At 38.0% G+C, this 17046-nt stretch overlaps 1 protein-coding gene across 2 annotated transcripts in view; it reads right to left on the bottom strand.

Moving 5' to 3' along the window:
* Positions 1 to 17046, bottom strand: part of fhip1aa (FHF complex subunit HOOK interacting protein 1Aa) — a 28822-nt gene that overhangs the window by 3777 nt on the left and 7999 nt on the right. The window contains exons 2-12 of one of the 2 annotated variants that reach the window (XM_082164370.1): positions 13746 to 13875; positions 11891 to 12099; positions 9952 to 10644; positions 7312 to 7470; positions 6781 to 6867; positions 6527 to 6694; positions 5414 to 5493; positions 4969 to 5168; positions 3323 to 4276; positions 2453 to 2631; positions 171 to 285 (exon numbers count right to left, since the gene is read on the bottom strand). In XM_082164370.1, coding sequence (XP_082020496.1) covers positions 171 to 285; positions 2453 to 2631; positions 3323 to 4276; positions 4969 to 5168; positions 5414 to 5493; positions 6527 to 6694; positions 6781 to 6867; positions 7312 to 7470; positions 9952 to 10644; positions 11891 to 11995 — 2740 coding nt within the window. In that variant the 5' untranslated portion in view covers positions 11996 to 12099; positions 13746 to 13875. Of the gene's footprint in view, positions 1 to 170; positions 286 to 665; positions 813 to 2406; positions 2632 to 3322; positions 4277 to 4968; positions 5169 to 5413; positions 5494 to 6526; positions 6695 to 6780; positions 6868 to 7311; positions 7471 to 9951; positions 10645 to 11890; positions 12100 to 13745; positions 13876 to 17046 lie in introns of those variants that run through there. The other variant, XM_082164371.1, reaches the window with a different exon arrangement.

Genomic DNA, 17046 nt, shown 5'->3' with positions numbered 1-17046 from the left:
TTCTTCAGAAAACATTCTGCTGACACAGGAGCAGACGCTCACGGTGGGTCATGTTTATGAAACACGTACATAATGTTCATTCTTAAAACAGTTTTGTGTTTATTAAGCTTTGATACATAGCCTCTTAAATATAAAACAACATGACTAAAAGGATATGAACATTCTCTGACCTCTTAGTGAACTCTCTCTGGCCAATAAGCAGTGCTGAGCAGCTGTGAGGAGCTCAGGGAAGTCTTTATTATTCGCGGACCACTGCTCTATCTGGTTCTTCACTGAGGCCAGTACCTACAAAATTCAAAATGGAAAGGCAAGAAGGGAGAGAGAAATTAATGAATAAACAGATTCCTCATTCCTACTGATACCATGTATTAATGACCAAGCTTCACTGAGTTTTTGAGGGCTACATGCCCATTTTGGAGAGACTTTTCCACTCTTTTACTGACAAAGGGGAAATCTAAATAATACCATAAGTATTGAGTACAAAAACTTGCATTGACACTGTCCTTCTGAGAAGTGCCACTGAGTACTGTGCATCTGAATAATATTAGAGTTATAGAGACAAATGCAATATTCACACCACAGCTGAATGTGGTCCAAATAAAAAAAATTATCCCCCAAATCCGAGGCAATGAACCTATTGAACCTGATGTTTAGTGACATTCTAGGGACTCTATTTTCTACATTAATACGAGTTAGTATGACTTAAAAAGTGAAAGTGGGACAAATCCTAATTGAAAATATATTAATTAAAAAACAAATTGTATTTCGGCAACCAATATCACCTTACTGTCCATGTCAAAACATACAGTGCCCTCCACAATTATTGAACCCCCTGGTAAATATGATCAAAATTGGCTGTAAAAAATAAATCTGCATCGATTATCCTTGTGATCTTTCATTCAAAAAATGTGCAAAATTCTAACCTTTCATTGAAGTAAAAGAATTGAAAGTGGGGGGAAATCACATTATGAAATAAATGTTTTTCTCCAAAACATGTTGGCCACAATTATTGAAACCCCTAGAATTTTTTACGAGTAAAATATCTCTGAAGTATATTCCCATTAATATTTACCTTTTTTAGTACACCAGGGTGACTAGGAACATGAAACTGTCCAGCTATGACTTCGTGTTTCACAGAAGTTTAAATATGAGGAAACACAAAGGCCAAATCCCCTTAATCATCCATCACAATGAGTAAAACCACAGAATATAGTTCTGATGCGTAGCAAAAGATTGTTGAGCATCACAAACTAGAAAGTGGCTGTAAGACAATAGCTAAAGAATTGAAAATCCCCATTTTGACCATCAGGGCAATAATTAAGAAGTTATAACCAACTAAAGATGTTATGAATCTGACAGGAAAAGGACGTGTGTCTATACTGTCTTAATGCACGGCGAGTATGAAAGTTTGACTGGCCAAAGACTCTCCAAGGATCACAGATGGAGAATTGCAGAGATTAGTTGAGTCTTAGGGTCAGAAAGCCTAAAAAAAAAAATTATCAAACAACCCCTACATCCCCACATGTTGTTTGGGAGGGTTTAAAAAAAAACCTCCTCGCTCATCCAAAAACAAATTCCAGCAAATTTAATTGTCAGACACGACTGGATCTTCAAACAACACAGGGTTCTGTGGTCAGATGAGACTAAAACAGAGCTTTTTGGCAGCAAACACACTAGATGGGTTTGGTGAACACAAGGATAAAAAGTACCCCATGTGTACAATTTAATATACCATTGGATCTTTAATGTTGTGGGCATATTTTTCTGCTGGAGGTCCTGGACTTCTTGTTCAGATACATGGCATTGTGGATTCTATCAAATATCAACAGATAAAAAATCTAAACCTGACGCCTTCTGCTAGAAATCTTATAATATGCCGTGGTTGGATCTTCCATCAGGACAACGATCCAAAACAAACATCAAAATCAAAACAAAAATTTGTTGTGGAGCACAAAATGAAGCTTCTGCCATGACCGTCTCAGTCCCCTGACCTGATGAGTGGGCTGAACTGAAGAGGAGAAGCACCAACATGGATCTGGGAATCTGAAGGATCTGGAGAGATTCTGTATGGAGGAATGGTCTCTGATCTCTTGTCAGTTATTCTCCAAACTCATCAGGCATTATAGAAGAAGACTCAGAGCTGTTATCTTGGCAAAAGGAGATTGCAAAAAGTATTTAATAAAAGGGTTTCAATAATTGTGGCCAACGTGTTTTGGAGAAAAACATTTATTTCATAATGTGATTTCCCCCCACTTTCAATTCTTTTACTTCAATGAAAGGTTAGAATTTTTCACATTTTTTGAATGAAAGATCACAAGGATAATCGATGCAGATTTATTTTTTACAGCCAATTTTGATCATATTTACCAGGGGGTTCAATAATTGTGGAGGGCACTGTAGAAGAACAGAGATATGTATGCAAGTAGATCAGATACTGCATGTACTTCAGTACCTGGTATAGTGAGCGGACGCTGGGCTGGAACACCATGTTTGTGTTGAGAAGGAAGGAGCGCAGTAGAGGCTGAGGATAAGAAGCTAACTGAGCCAGGATGCCGGTCAGAAGCAAGTTCACATGGAGCGCGTTACTCGGCATGTTTTCTAGGCGAGACAGCAGTACACTCACAAACGGCCCTAAAAGAGACAAGAAGAGTAGAACTCAAATAAATAGAACAACACAAACCCAAATATCATACAGAATATTAAACTGAAATTAACACTAAATAACTCCAAAACTCTGCATAGTAGTTTATGGGGGCCAGAACTGAAGTCACACTTCATGAGATATTGGGCCCCATAATGCAATGCACTCGGCTTGACTCGTGCTTTGATTTAATTGCCATGCAAATGTAAAATGATTGCCCAAATGGTGTATAGATGCAAATTGTTGAGTTAAACAAGCCATGTGACATCAGAAGCGTAGTACTGCTGAAATTATAGCATACTGCATACTGTTTTACAACAATATTTTTTACAATATACATTAATGCAGTGTTTCCCAACCATGTTCCTGGAGGCACACCAACAGTGCACATTTTTGGATGTCCTTTATCTGACCCATATACAGTATTCTGGTCTTAGAGTCTCTACTAACAAGCTGATGAGTTTAATCATTTGTGTTTGATTAGGAAGAGTTGGAAAATGTGTAGATTTGGTGTGCCTCCAGGAACAGGGTTGGGAAATGCAGTATGCTAGTATTCCATGTCTAATACAACATTTGATTAGCTGTTTCAGGTATAGAACAAAAAATGTGACTCTGGCTGTATCTGAAATCACCCCATAAGCCTCTCATTATGAGTCCATATCAAAATATGTTGTGTATGACCTGTAAAAGGCACAGAATGACCCTTGCTCCCACTGCGAGGTTTGGTCCCAAAAGGAGACAGCGATGTTTCTGCCTCTGGTGTCTCAGGTGAGAAAGAGTTAAAGTCTATCTCATCTTCCTCATCATTCATGAGGTCTGTAGGACTCTTGAGTTCACTGTCTGCTTTTGCTGGACTACTAGGCTGTGCACCCAGAGTTCTAATCAGTTCCTCATACTGGGCCATGAGGTCCTCCCCTTCTGGACCCATTGACTTGTGGTCTGATTGTGACCCTCTTTTTTGACTGTCCATTTCATTTACTGAGGAGCTCAAGCCATTGCTCATTGAAGATTCAGAATTTGTAGTCTTTTGATCAGTTACTGGTCCATCTAACACCTCCTGCTCTGCTGGTTCAGTAGGTCTGGATGAGACATGATAGTTGCTACCAGAGTCATTGGCATCCTTCTGAGCTACCAGGTCATAGACCATTACATCATTCTGAAACTCAGACTCTTCAATGTAAGAGCCCTTCACAATCATAATAGCAGTTCTCCTTAGTTCTTGAATGTGCTTTGGGGGTTCTTCAGGGATGGGACGAGTCTCCTGATCTTCCTCTGGATGCAATTGTGTTGGACAAGCATCATAGCTATCATCCCACTCCAGCTCCAGCATTCTGGGAGTAGCAGTGAGATCTTTGACGGGTGGACCGGAGCGATGCATCTGATTTGGGGTTTTCCTGCTGGCAATTGGTTGCCGTGTCCTACCTGCTTCTTCCAAGGTACTACGCTGGTATTCCTCTGGAGGAGGGTTCTCACCGTCGTATGGGGCGGACCACACACGGCATGCTCGCATACAGTGACTGATGCCGTTTTGTGCATCGTACAAGTAGTGCAGGTAACTGACATCCAGGTAGATCTCTGAGCCAATGACACAGGAGTTACCACAGTCGTCCTCCTCTGATAGGACCTCCTCTGATTCTAAAGGAAGATATACAAGCAATTTTAAAACTGTTTTTGACACACATCTCATTACATTTCATGACCTCTTTTTCACAAATACTGATCCTAACAAAAGCAGTTCTCTGGAATTTGTATCAGCTTGTAAACACTTTAATAACAGGCACAGACATTAAGCGGATTACATGTCTGGAATGAAGAAATGAAGTTGATGCAGTGAAGTATGTTGCAGATTTAATCCATAAGACGGAAGTCACTAAGACGTGAATGGAATTTCAGTCTACAAACAGCCCACAGAGCAACTGGAGTCCGGTCATCTGAACCAATTTTGATCAAGTTTGATCTCTGTCAAACTTCAGGGCTTACCACTTCTAGGCTATGCAATAATCTAGGACAGGAGTGTCCACTTCTTGCCCCTGGAGAACTAATGCCATGGACAGTTCAGCTTCAACTTCAACTTGCCCAAACACACATGCCTGGAACTTTCTAGTCAGCCTGAAGACCTTAAATTAGCTGGTTCAGGTGTATTCAATTGGGGTTGAAGCTAAATCACAGGACAGTGGCCCTCAATGAGCAAGATTGGACACTAATGATCTAGGTCCTTATAAGATTTTAAAAGTCTTGTTATTACAATCATACATTATGCACACTGCAACCTCAAATGACATAATATGGCAAACAGTTCCACAGGAAGTAATGAAACTACATGATACCTATTGTTCCTGTATGGAAGCCATCATTGACTTTTGACCACAAGATGGAGTCCAGTTTTCTAAGTGGCGGGGGGATGATATCTGGAGAGCAGCAAGAGGGTGTAAGGGCTAGAAACTTGGCAGCCGATACAGAGTAACAGTCTCTTTCTCTCAGGACTCTACGCTGACTCAACATCATATGGTTACAGGGGATCAGGTACCTGTAGGGGGAGGAGAGAGACAACTTATAGTGCCCAAAGATATGCACTTCTACACCCAAAAGGGAAAGTGATTAGCATGTCACAATGAACAACTGATACTGTGAGACTGTGGTTTACAGAACAGAGACTATGGTTAAGTTCACACTGCAGCCTTTGAGAATATTTTAAATACATATGATGAAAATCTTGTCAGAAATAGAACAAATGTGTAAATAAACATGACGAGGCAGCAGAAGTATACTCACTTGAAAATCAACTGGAGCATGACATCCTCACAATATAAGCCAATGAGAGTGCGGAACAGAGCCAGAGATACAGTGCCAAGCTGTAACATAAGCACAGCCTATAAAACACACTACTACAAACAAAAACAGCTTAATGAAGACACTGAATATTTAAAAAAATAATAAACCTAGTTGATGTAAAACATTATTCCATATTAATCTTGGATAAAACAAAGTTGACTTTCTCGTGGATAACAGGATGCTTGAGGCTCAGTGCTGTAGGGCGTTTTGTTTGAATACACATGCTGTGAAAACTAATATTTGACTTCAAATATTAGTCTCATGTAGTAGAGTCTGCAATTGGAGAACAATTAAGAGTCTGCAATTGGAGAACCTTTACCTTCATCCCTCTACCCAATATACCAACCACTTCTTACAGGGATAGTTCACCCAAAAATCATCAATTAGTCATCCTCATGTCATTCCAAACTTATGACATTAGACTTTATATGGCACCAATGAAAGAATCAATGAGCGTGAGAACCAATGAAGTTTGTTTTTGTGTGTCACAAAATCATGTTTGGGCTTCTGCAATAACTGATGAGATTTGTTCTCGCAAGACATACAAGTACGGTACCTGTCATTTACCTATTTGATGTGCTCCATGTATGTGCATTGATCAATTCTTATAAGTGTATGAAAGCATAACTTAAACCTGTTTATCATATATATTGATTGTCTCTTCAGTAGACTTTGATTAAACAGCTTAATTCATATGGATCACTTTTATTATGTCTCATGAAGCCTTTGAAACGTGAAAGTTTTGGTGGAATGAACTTTTAATGGTGGGACAGAAATCTCTCAGGTTTTATACAAAAAAAATCTTCATTTCAGTTTCAAAGATGAACAAAAGTCTTTCGGGTTTGGAATAACATGAGGGTGTGTAATTGACAGAATCTTTATTTTGGGGTGAACCAACCCTTAAATACTTTCGTAGCCTGTCTTCACCCTTTATTTGAAGTATAGTAATACAGTAGTGTTACTAACAGTTGTTCAGTTGCCCATTCTCAAATATGAACTTTTTTTAGATTGTTTAATATAAATGACTGACATTCAGAATAAAATTGTGATTACCTGAAAGGGAGTATTGATGCGGCTGACTAGTGTGTCCAAAATATGTACACTGTCATGGCGATGGAGCAGAATGAAGCTGAGGAAGGTGTGCAGTAATGCAGGTTCAGAAACACTGCGTATAAACAGGTCCAGGTATGCTGTTGTGGTCATCACCTCTTCAAGTGTCAGCTACAGAAGATTAGGTTGCTTGAAATTACATCTTTTTTATATCAGCTGTTGGATCTAGAAAAAAAAATGTCTCATAGCTCTCTAACCTTGTGTAATGCCGGTGCTAGAACAGGTACCAGAAAACCATTATGGATGTAGCCAACCAGCTGGTTTCTGATGGAAGGATGGGCCACCTGCACACAAAGCAAAGCTAAACTGAGACACATTCACACTATATAAATGTGTTTTCACTTCCTTTTATCAACTTGGCACATAAAGATAAGGGACCAACAATAATGTTTATTTAAAAGCTCAACCTTTGTCTCCTGACATAAACTTCCTCTGCACATTTTTAAACATTCTTCCTGAAGTCTTGTGTTTGATTGTAAATGATTGATCATTTTTGCTATAGACCAGGGGTGTCCAGTACTCTTTCTGTAGGGCTATCTTCAAGCTAATTTTAGCTCTAGCCTAACTGAACCCACCAGCTGAATAAGGACTTCAGGATCACTAGAATTTTCCAGGAAGGTGTGCTGGAGCTAAACTCAGCAGGAAATAGACCAGGAGCAAGACTGGACACCTCTGCTATGGACAAAAACTCAGTAGTGCAGTAGAAATGAAGTAGCAATAGCACAAACCTGTATGACGGCGTTGCAGAACTCCAGGGAGTTAAGAAACTGTACAAGAGCGGGCAGCTGCTGCCAGTCTTCACGGTGCAAACAGTGCCACTCCTCACTTGGTACATCTAACTTGGTAGGCAAAGACGAGTAAAGCCCACTCAGACCTGTAGCCAAAACCTTTAATCAAAACAAATGACATGTGTTACTCCATTTCATTCATCTGCAAACATTAAAATCTTCACCTGGGAACAACCTGACAGGATTTTCTTCTGGTGGCTTTGAAATCAATGAGAAAACAAACTGGATGAATTATGGATGAGCACTGCTGTGGATGCCAGGTTTATAATGTATGAATATTGAGTAAATGTAATAGCCAAATAACTCAAAATGCAACGTGTGCACATTTGAAGAAAGACAATCATTATGTAATAGCACAACAATCTTTAGTTACATGCTTCCTGGCTTTATTCACTGGCAGATGCATGTGAGGTCACCTAGGGCTGAGAGTGCATGTGAGGCTGAGAGTCCATGTCTGCTGCCAGACTCTATTGAAGTTGAGGGTGATGTCATCTTAGTAAGAAGGGTACTCATCTATGGTGTAACGGATTATGCAATTATCTCTAATTACTTTACATAAGCACATACTGTGCTGCTGGAGGCCCACAGTGACAGATATTCGAAACAAATTCAGAAACAAATTCAGGCATTCACTAAAGCAGTTTGACTGTCCAGTTGGCTTTATTGACTGGATTTCATTGTGATTTCATAAACAGCCAGATAAAATGACTCCAAAGCGTTATTTATGCTCAAAGGCTAAGTTACAATGAGCATATTTCTTTAGGGTTTGATAGTTCATATAATGATGATTAATTATGATGTATTGTACAGTATCTGTACATTCAATTCTGGTTTTGTATTTTTTTGTTTTGTTCTGTCACATTTAACATTACTTGGCCCAAATTAATGAGCTGTCTTTATGGATTAAAACATTTCATACAATACTAATAAGCATTCTAATAAGCAGAGGTGACGATTTGGCCTAATTGTCTAAGAAATTATGATTATGAGAATAATTAGTCAATTTTATGGCTTTGAAGATTTTGATGATGAATTGTCTGTTTTAAGGATTTCTCATACTTTTTTGTGCGCATAGTTTATTAAATAATTGTCACAAATTATTTAATTTAATTGAATCCTTTGTAAGTTATTCAATTCTGTAAATAACTGAAACAAATCACAACAAAGTAGCCAATCACAGAAAAGGACATTAATAATGGTGAAATCGACAGCAAATCGCAATTAATCGCATGTGTATGTGTGTGTGTGTCTGTGTGTGTGCGCGCATGTGTATATCTATCTATCTATCTATCTATCTATCTATCTATCTATCTATATATATATATATATATATATATATATATATATATATACCTAATATAATAATATAAATGTAATAACTTTGCTTTTCATTTATTACTCAAAGCCCACTTTAAGTTCTTTGATACCACAGCAAAAACTACTAGCCTAGCCTTAAATAAATAATTCAACATTCAAAATAAAGTCTAACAGTAGCATTCAGGTACAGAAATGGTACAAAACTGTGTTTTGTTTGAGTAACATTAATGACAAAGTGACAGCAGCCTATGAATACCTGCAGCTGTCTAAGACCGACTGCACAGATCAAATATAATGATACACATCCTATTTCTTTCTCAACTGTTTACGTTCACTTAAGACATAACCGACTGTTTACAAGAATCCTCGCTGAGATGTTTTTTTTTTACCATAATTTTGAGTGTATGTGTCAGCAAAATGAGATGTGAAAGAGGAATCAATTCCGTGTTGGCACACTATCTAAAACGTGCCTGTCTCTGTGTGTGCGGCTCTCACGGATCAACTGTGATCCATTGCATCCCTAATTCTGCGTAAGCCACCAACTACAAATGAATGTTGTCTTACAACATGACAACAATGTGTATATAACAAGACCATAACGTTTTATGAGGCAGCAGCAGAAACACAGGAGGCTGGCATGTGTGGCTTTTTTTCCCTGCTGCTACTGTGAAGTGTGTAGACCAGGCTGACTAGCAGTATATTGTAATATTTTGCTCGACCTGCACTTCACAACAACTTTGTTTCTGCAATTACTTTCAGCATGTTTCTTACATGATTACGTTTTATGTGTCTTAAAAGTAATTCAAAGTCAGGCAGAAAAGCTATGTGAAATCCAATCAGATGATTCAAATCACATATCTGTAGCTTAAAAACAGATTTGTAAAAACTGTATTTTATGTGATTTTTTTGTCGTTCACATAGGCTAAATATAATTGGATTCAAATTGGTTTGACAGTATGAACAAGGCTTTGATTACACTGGGATTCAATACAGTATTTTGAACAAGTGAAATGGGAATGCAAGCCAAATGGAAATTCCTTTTTATGCACTCAACACTTCAGAAAGCACAAAGGTCCCTAGAGACTATTTAATTAAATGGTAATTTAGGCAATGCACAGCATTAAATAAAGTAAGCCTACCACAGCAGTAACTTGGATTCTGTCCAGAAGTGCTCAAGATTATCCAAGTAGCTTATATAGAGAGGAAAACAAATAGAGAAAGACTATAAATAAAAGAGGACGACCTACAATAAGAGACTCATACCGGACAGAAATAGGTGTTCTCCGCAATGTGTTTGGCCACAACATTGTTCTCAGCAGAGAGAGCCATAATAAGCAGAAGTGCATCCCTGGCCTGCTGTCCGACTGACCCTTCCCTGTGTATGAAAGGGATGAGTAAGGAAAAGATGAGGAAATTAGCTGCTCCTTGGTCCTCACTTGTATGGAAAAACAGCTCCAGGACCGATGGGTCTTTAGCCAGGACACAGCACAGCTGGTTCAGGAGCAGTACAAGTTCTGTCTCCACAGTGGAAGAGCTCGGACCCGACGGGGAGCCAGAGCAGGATGACAGGAGCATCATCAAGGGCTTCAGTACAGGTTTATGATGAAGTAATGGCTGCCTGGCTTGTCCGATCAGCATCTCATACATCTTCAGTTGCTCCATTTTCATATCATCGGTGAACTCTCGCCTCAGGCTCCAGATAAACAGTCTCTCCAACACGTTCTCCATAACCACAAACTCCAGGATGGGCCCCATGGCTCCATTTTGACCACACTCCTCCTCCATGAGAAGGAAGAGCATGTGCTCTACATAGTTCTGCACAGCGCTGGCCTCATCGCCAGGGACTGGACCAAAACGGAAGCTGCCGATTCCTCCGCCCCCACCAAGACCGTGACCTCCACCCAGGCCACCAACATTACTGCGCAGTGGATCATGCTTCTCTAGAATCTTTACCACCTGAGAAAATGTCAAGAGATCAGAGATAGTTCAAGCTGGAGAGAACGGTCAAAGTTAACATTTTAACATGCTAATGCTATAGAAAATTACGAAAAGTTCTCTCTTTACAGTATGAAGTCGCCCAAAGTGTTCTTAAAAATAATTAGATGAATATAGTTGTTATTATTATAGTTAATAGTTATTATTAATTCTGTAATATATTATGCTAATTAAATCAGAAGTAGGTGAAAGCTGCTAATCCTGATCATCTGAAACAATGAGCCCCCTGTCCTTGTGCTGATCCATTAACATTGCGACAAAACTCCCAGTCAGGTGTGTCAGACTAAGATTTTGTTATTTACAGAGCCAAGGAAGAGGAAGTGCAAGCAAGGGCAAATGGCATAATGCTCTTAAAGTGTATCATTCATCAATGCAAAGTAAGCAGGAAGAGGTGAAAGAGTGAAAGTGTTAACGAATGCAACGGAGTACTAAACTATTCAAATGATTTGATATGCTGTTACCAAACATACTAGCTTGCTTTCAGAAAACCACCCTAATTTCTGTCTTTAGAGTTTCTCTAATGGCCTGAACTTGTCTTCTGTACCCAAACAATGCCTCCTATGTTCTGGAGCATTCTGCTGAATCAACAGGAGAGGTCAGGAGCCTTATTCACAGTGTAGCATTACAACAGGATAGCCTGTCCTAGACCAGTTCAATCCAGTTTAATTTACTTATTTTAATTATCGAAAATTGTACATTTTATTATCCTCAAAATAATACCATTTAAATGTAAATATTTTATTTTAATTGTTTTATCATGACGCTTCAAAACTTGTATAAAAAGTAAATAAAAAAACACTACTTGTATAAAATTTGGTTTGTACACTTTTCAACCAAGCAACTTATTTGTATAAGACCTGTATATATGCTGTATATTCACAATTCATCTAATTATATACAAAACAAAAGTAGCAAGCAGGTTGCATGTAGTAACGATTATCTTCTGTCTGCCAGTTATATACTGCATAAAACAATATTTGCCGTACGAAAACAAAAAAAATCTTTCTTGAGAGTTCCTTAGCAGAGAATTTTAAGAAAACATGTAATTCTCATTTTGAGGTCATCACAATGATTGTGTGTTTTATTTTCTTATTTTGCCAACAATAGCAACATGTGTACATAAAACAGAAGAGAAATAGCACTGCATAGTTGAAGAGAGTGTTGTTTATATTTATGAAGAGCAAGATACTGGAAAGATATTGTGTACCTGCGCCCAGTGGTTTTTGAACACAATCATGCATGTTTCAGGGTCCACTCCTGTCAGGACCAGTGACTGGCCATCTCGGTTCCCATCAGCAACCATGGATGTCATTGTTGTGCCCTCACTAAACCATCATGTTCAGGTTGAAGCGTGGCGAGGATGCCAAATTTCAATGTGGACAACTGCACGGTACGGTAGCATTAGACACTGATCACCTGCAGATGAATAATCACAGAAAAGCCTATTTAAAAAAATAGGAAAAATTTAATGAACAGTTTCAATAAATCTGAAATAAAAAAATAAAAAAAGAATTAACTAACTAATGTATTAAATCATACACACATACATACACGCATAAATACACACCATACACACATAAAAATAAAATATAAACACCTATACTTGCACAGCACAAACCAAACACTAATAGTAACATCAGAGAACCATTAGGTTGTGGTCTGTTTCTGTTTCAAATGTGCATCGCTTTCAGTAGATGTCTTGGCAACAGCATTGTGTCATCTTTAGAAAATCAAAGCCTTCCATGCAGGATTTGCTGGGATAATGTAGCTGCCTAAACCCTACACATAGAGGGACCTCTTTATGCAAGTGAATGAATGCACTGCCATCACTTCTAGATGTTAATTAACAGCATGTGGATGTGAGTGTTATGCAATATCGTAGCCTACATGTTACGGCTTATGTAATGCTTTCTAAAAAAAAAAAAATTTAGCAATACCGCATAGCTTTCTCTCTACTGTATATGCCAAGCTATTTTTATCAAATCAATAGGCAGACCCACAGCCTTAAGCATTTAGATAACAGCTATTGGCTTAAACCAAATGTGTGTGCACTAATGACTCTAGATGGACACAAAGATAACCTTTGTCTCTAGTCAAAAATGCATGAGGGGAGAATTATCTAGGCTATAGATTCATGGTGTGTGTTTTCTAAAAGATGAGCAAAAGCATAAACAATGGCATTCTCCACAATCCATGTCGTCTAGAGTTCTTTCTAAAGAAAGATCACACCTCCAAGAATGCAGTTGTGAAAATTAAGTTGTGACCAAAAATCGTATATATTTGATATATATTATTGCACGCTCAGGGTATTCTCTCAAGCTTCATGAGATGCATGCTGGGATGCCGTTTAAACATATAACATATGTTAAACATTTCCATGTAGGATGTTTGGCTGTTTTTCCTTCACATTCATCAATTAAAAAATTCTTAAAAAAAAAAAAAAAAAAAGTTTCTTTTATAAAGTCATTAATATGTAGGCACAAACTGTTTGTCTAAAAAAATATTTCAAGCAGTTATGTATTTTATATTGACCTTTAGATTTTATGAATTGAGATTTGAGAATTGAGAAACCGATTTTTTTTTTTAATGAAGAGACCATAATTAATATTTTTTCCTTTAAATAAATATATAATGATGCAATGCTAAATACAACACTATAATAATAATAAATAAAACACTATATTAAAAACATAATATGCATATTTTATTCTCATTCTTCTTATTAACAATGGTCAAACTAGTCAGTCTCTCTCTACATTAGATTCAAGTTTAAGAAGCGTTCTCAGCATAAGCATGTGTACAGTACACCTCTTCAAACAGGACCCTAAATGAGTGCATCACACACCACAACTGAATCTTTACACTACACGAACCAGCCAATCGGTAGCCAGAAACCATTACCCATGCCTGAATTAGAACCAATCAGTGCAGAAAGCTCAATCTATCTCGAACATAAATGTGACAGAAATAAGCAGAGATACACGTGGGGCTATCCACTCTCACTAAAGCACAGAAACAGAAGGGAGATAGTCAATTTTTGTGGATTGTGAATTTCCACCTACCTCAGTCAGACTACTGCTGAAAGCTGCTGCCGGGGATAAAGTATTTCGCAAGGCATAAAACATCCACATCTTCAGAGGGTTCAGGAGTCTCTCCTGAGACATGTAGACTGAGATCTAGTCAAAGGGGGCTCTGAAAAAGATTTTTAAAAAATTGGAAAAACCAGCTTAGCTGTGCTAATGAGAGTGAGACAAGCAGGGTCAGGAAATGACTAGATGGATCAGAGCAGTGACAAAGAGCTTTAGAACAGTACTGCAGAAGAGCGGGAATGAGAATGAGGAAGACACCAGAAGAGGTGGGAATTCAGAAACGCAGAGAGCGGGAGAAGGGGAGAGAGGGAACTAGTGTCTGTGAGAAATTCCAAAGTGCAACTGCATAAAATCCTCAAATAAAGTTACTCTTAAATCCCATTCAATAAATGGACAGACACAAAGAGCATGACAATACTGATCCCATGAGCCACTGCAGCTTCAGGAGATAATGTTTAAACTGCTGGGGATAATTTTTCCCTTCCTTTGTCAGGACCAGCCCTGCCAAAAAAATCCAGGTTCCCATAGGGCAAGTTACATATCTTACTATTTGAATTAATTCTCAAGGATCAAGTGACATTGAGGACTGTGGCCAAAGACTATAGAATAACACAGGACGAGTCACTCTTATTGTTTTGAAAATGGAAAAGTGCAAAGCTCAATATGGCGGAGTAGGTCTCGCCTTCTAAATAAGAGCCAATCACCAATTGGTAAAGTCATCGCATCACTGCAGCTGCCGTTAGAAGCTCCGGTTAGTCAGATGCGCACTTCTACTGCGCATTAGCTTGATCCAGCCTGAAAATTTGTCAGCAGTGGTTCCAAATCCTGGTCTAGGAGCACCCCCAGCACTTTTAGGGGCCTCCCCAATCAAACACATCTGATTTAACTCATCGGCTCATTAGTAAATACTCCAAAGCCTTGTTCAGACTGTCAATATAAATCAGATTTTTGTGCATATCTGTTTGAAATCCAATCAGATTTAGCAAGTGTGAATGGCAAAAAAATAAAGAAAATAAAAAATTATAATAATCCCTTGAAATGTGGAAAAGAGCCACACATTTTTTTTTTGTTTTTTTTTGTTTTTTTTACCTTTATTTAACTAGGAAAGTCACATTGAGGTTAAAACCTCTTTTACAAGTGAGACCTAGTCAAGACAGGGTCAGATAGCAGGATTAAACAAATAACAAACCACAGACAAAACCAACATCATCAATAAATACAACAAAGAATACAGCAGCATAAACATTTAGGTATTACCTAATACCCTATATAATACTGTTCACAGAAACGACATTAATAAAATCATATTGATAATGAATTTAAGTGGAATTATCAAAACATATGCACTTAGCAATGACCAATTCTTTTATTCTATGTTTAAAATCATTTAAAGAGATGAGGGATTGTAGCTTAAGTTTAGTCTGCACGTCATTCCAGGACCAGGGACCATAATAGAACAGGCTTAGCTTTCCAGCCTCTGTTCTAATAGCCGGCACTTTAAACTGTAACCAGTTATGTGACCTGAGATTGTAGGAACTTTGAAATGATAAAAATTTCCTATATAAATATTTTGGAAGTTTTCCTAAAATAACTTTATAAATTAAAATATACCAATGTTCAAGCCTGCGCAAATGCAGAGATGGCCATCCTACCAAACTGTAAAGTAAACAATGATGTGTCCTAAAACTAGAATTTGTGATATATCTGAGAGCAGAGTGATAAAGGGGGTCAAGTTTGGACAAGGTGGACAGAGAGGCAAATCTGTAAATAGTATCCCCATAATCAATCTGTGACAGAAAAAGGCTAACAACTAAACGTTTTCTTGAAGCCAAGGAAAAACAGGACTTTAGTCTATACAGAAAACCCAATGTGAATTTTAGTTTCTTTGCAAGAAAATCAACATGATATTTAAAATTTAGGTTTTTATCCATCCAAAATCCCAGATATTTGTAATTATCTACAGACTGGATACAAATTCCATCTAGTGACTTGATGGAGAAGGATGGTAGTTTTGTTCGCCCAGTTTGAAAAACCATAACTTTAGTTTTATGTGGGTTTAACAACAGCTTCAAATCTAGTAGGGCATGTTGCAGGGTATTGAAATCTGCCTGTAGATTTGAAAAGGCTAATTTAGCTGTGGGGGCACAGGAATACAGAATTGTATCATCTGCATATAGGTGATATTTACAAAAATTAAAATTATCACAAGCATTATTAATATAAACTAGGAAAAGCAAGGGACCCAAAACAGAACCCTGTGGAACACCCTTAGTTACAAGGACTGCGTTTGACAGATCATTGCCAGCCTCCTACAGTTCTGCCGCTGCCTCCTAAGACGCAGTAGTCCAGCACGGCGGCTAAACATTGTCATGTTGTAAATAAGACAACATCTTGCAAACCCCTCCATGTTGCGGTTATTGCTGTTATTTTTGGCGTACCTGCCAACGCAACGTCATTGCCATAGAAATCAATGCAGATATTCCAGGGAACGAAAGAGAGGCATGGGACACACAAATCGGATCTGAACAGCTGCGATACACAATGTCGACAGTCAATAATTTTATATCAAATTACAATTGGATACACAAATATTTAGATTTGGACTGACAGTGTGAAAGTAGCCCAAGACCTTAAATATGTGTGTAAGATAAGAGAGACACCAAAAATGTGAAGTGTTGGGAGTAGCCTACTCCAGGACCAGGAAAAAAGTTATGAACGGGAAAGTATTTTGAAGAATGTCAATGTTCAGCAGAAGACAGAAATTCATACAGGTTTGAAACAACTTGAGGGTGAGTAAATGATGACAGAATTTTTTTTTTTTTTTTAAGGGAACCATTCCTTTAAGTTCACTTAAATTTGTTGTAGATCATTATACATTAGGTTATGATGCCTTCGGAAGTTTCCTTACATAATGCTTTCATACAAAAACATTCACTTAAATCGTTGACTGCAACCATCTTTAGTTTCAGACACATACTGCAACTGTGCATCAATGCCCAAACAATGTACCAGTGTGACAAGTGGACAAGTACATCTACTGTTAGCATATGAACCTGGCTAGTGATTATTCAGCAGCATTACACCACATGCCTGACCTTTACTGAGCGATTCAGTTGACTAGACACAAATCAAATTCAGTTATATTGTCTGAATGCTATGTAATATGAGCTTCTGATAAAACTTGCTCATTTATTGCAATAAATGCAGCTTACTTGCCACTTCTCAAAGTAATGCCTGGACTCAAAACAAATCAGAGGAGGTCCAGATGCAGTAC

The sequence above is a fragment of the Leuciscus leuciscus genome, assembly GCF_965113295.1.
Source record: "Leuciscus leuciscus genome assembly, chromosome: 3".
Taxonomy (NCBI): Eukaryota; Metazoa; Chordata; class Actinopteri; order Cypriniformes; family Leuciscidae; genus Leuciscus; species Leuciscus leuciscus.
Note: the sequence above shows the minus strand (reverse complement) of the source record. Positions and strands in the feature narration are given on the sequence as shown.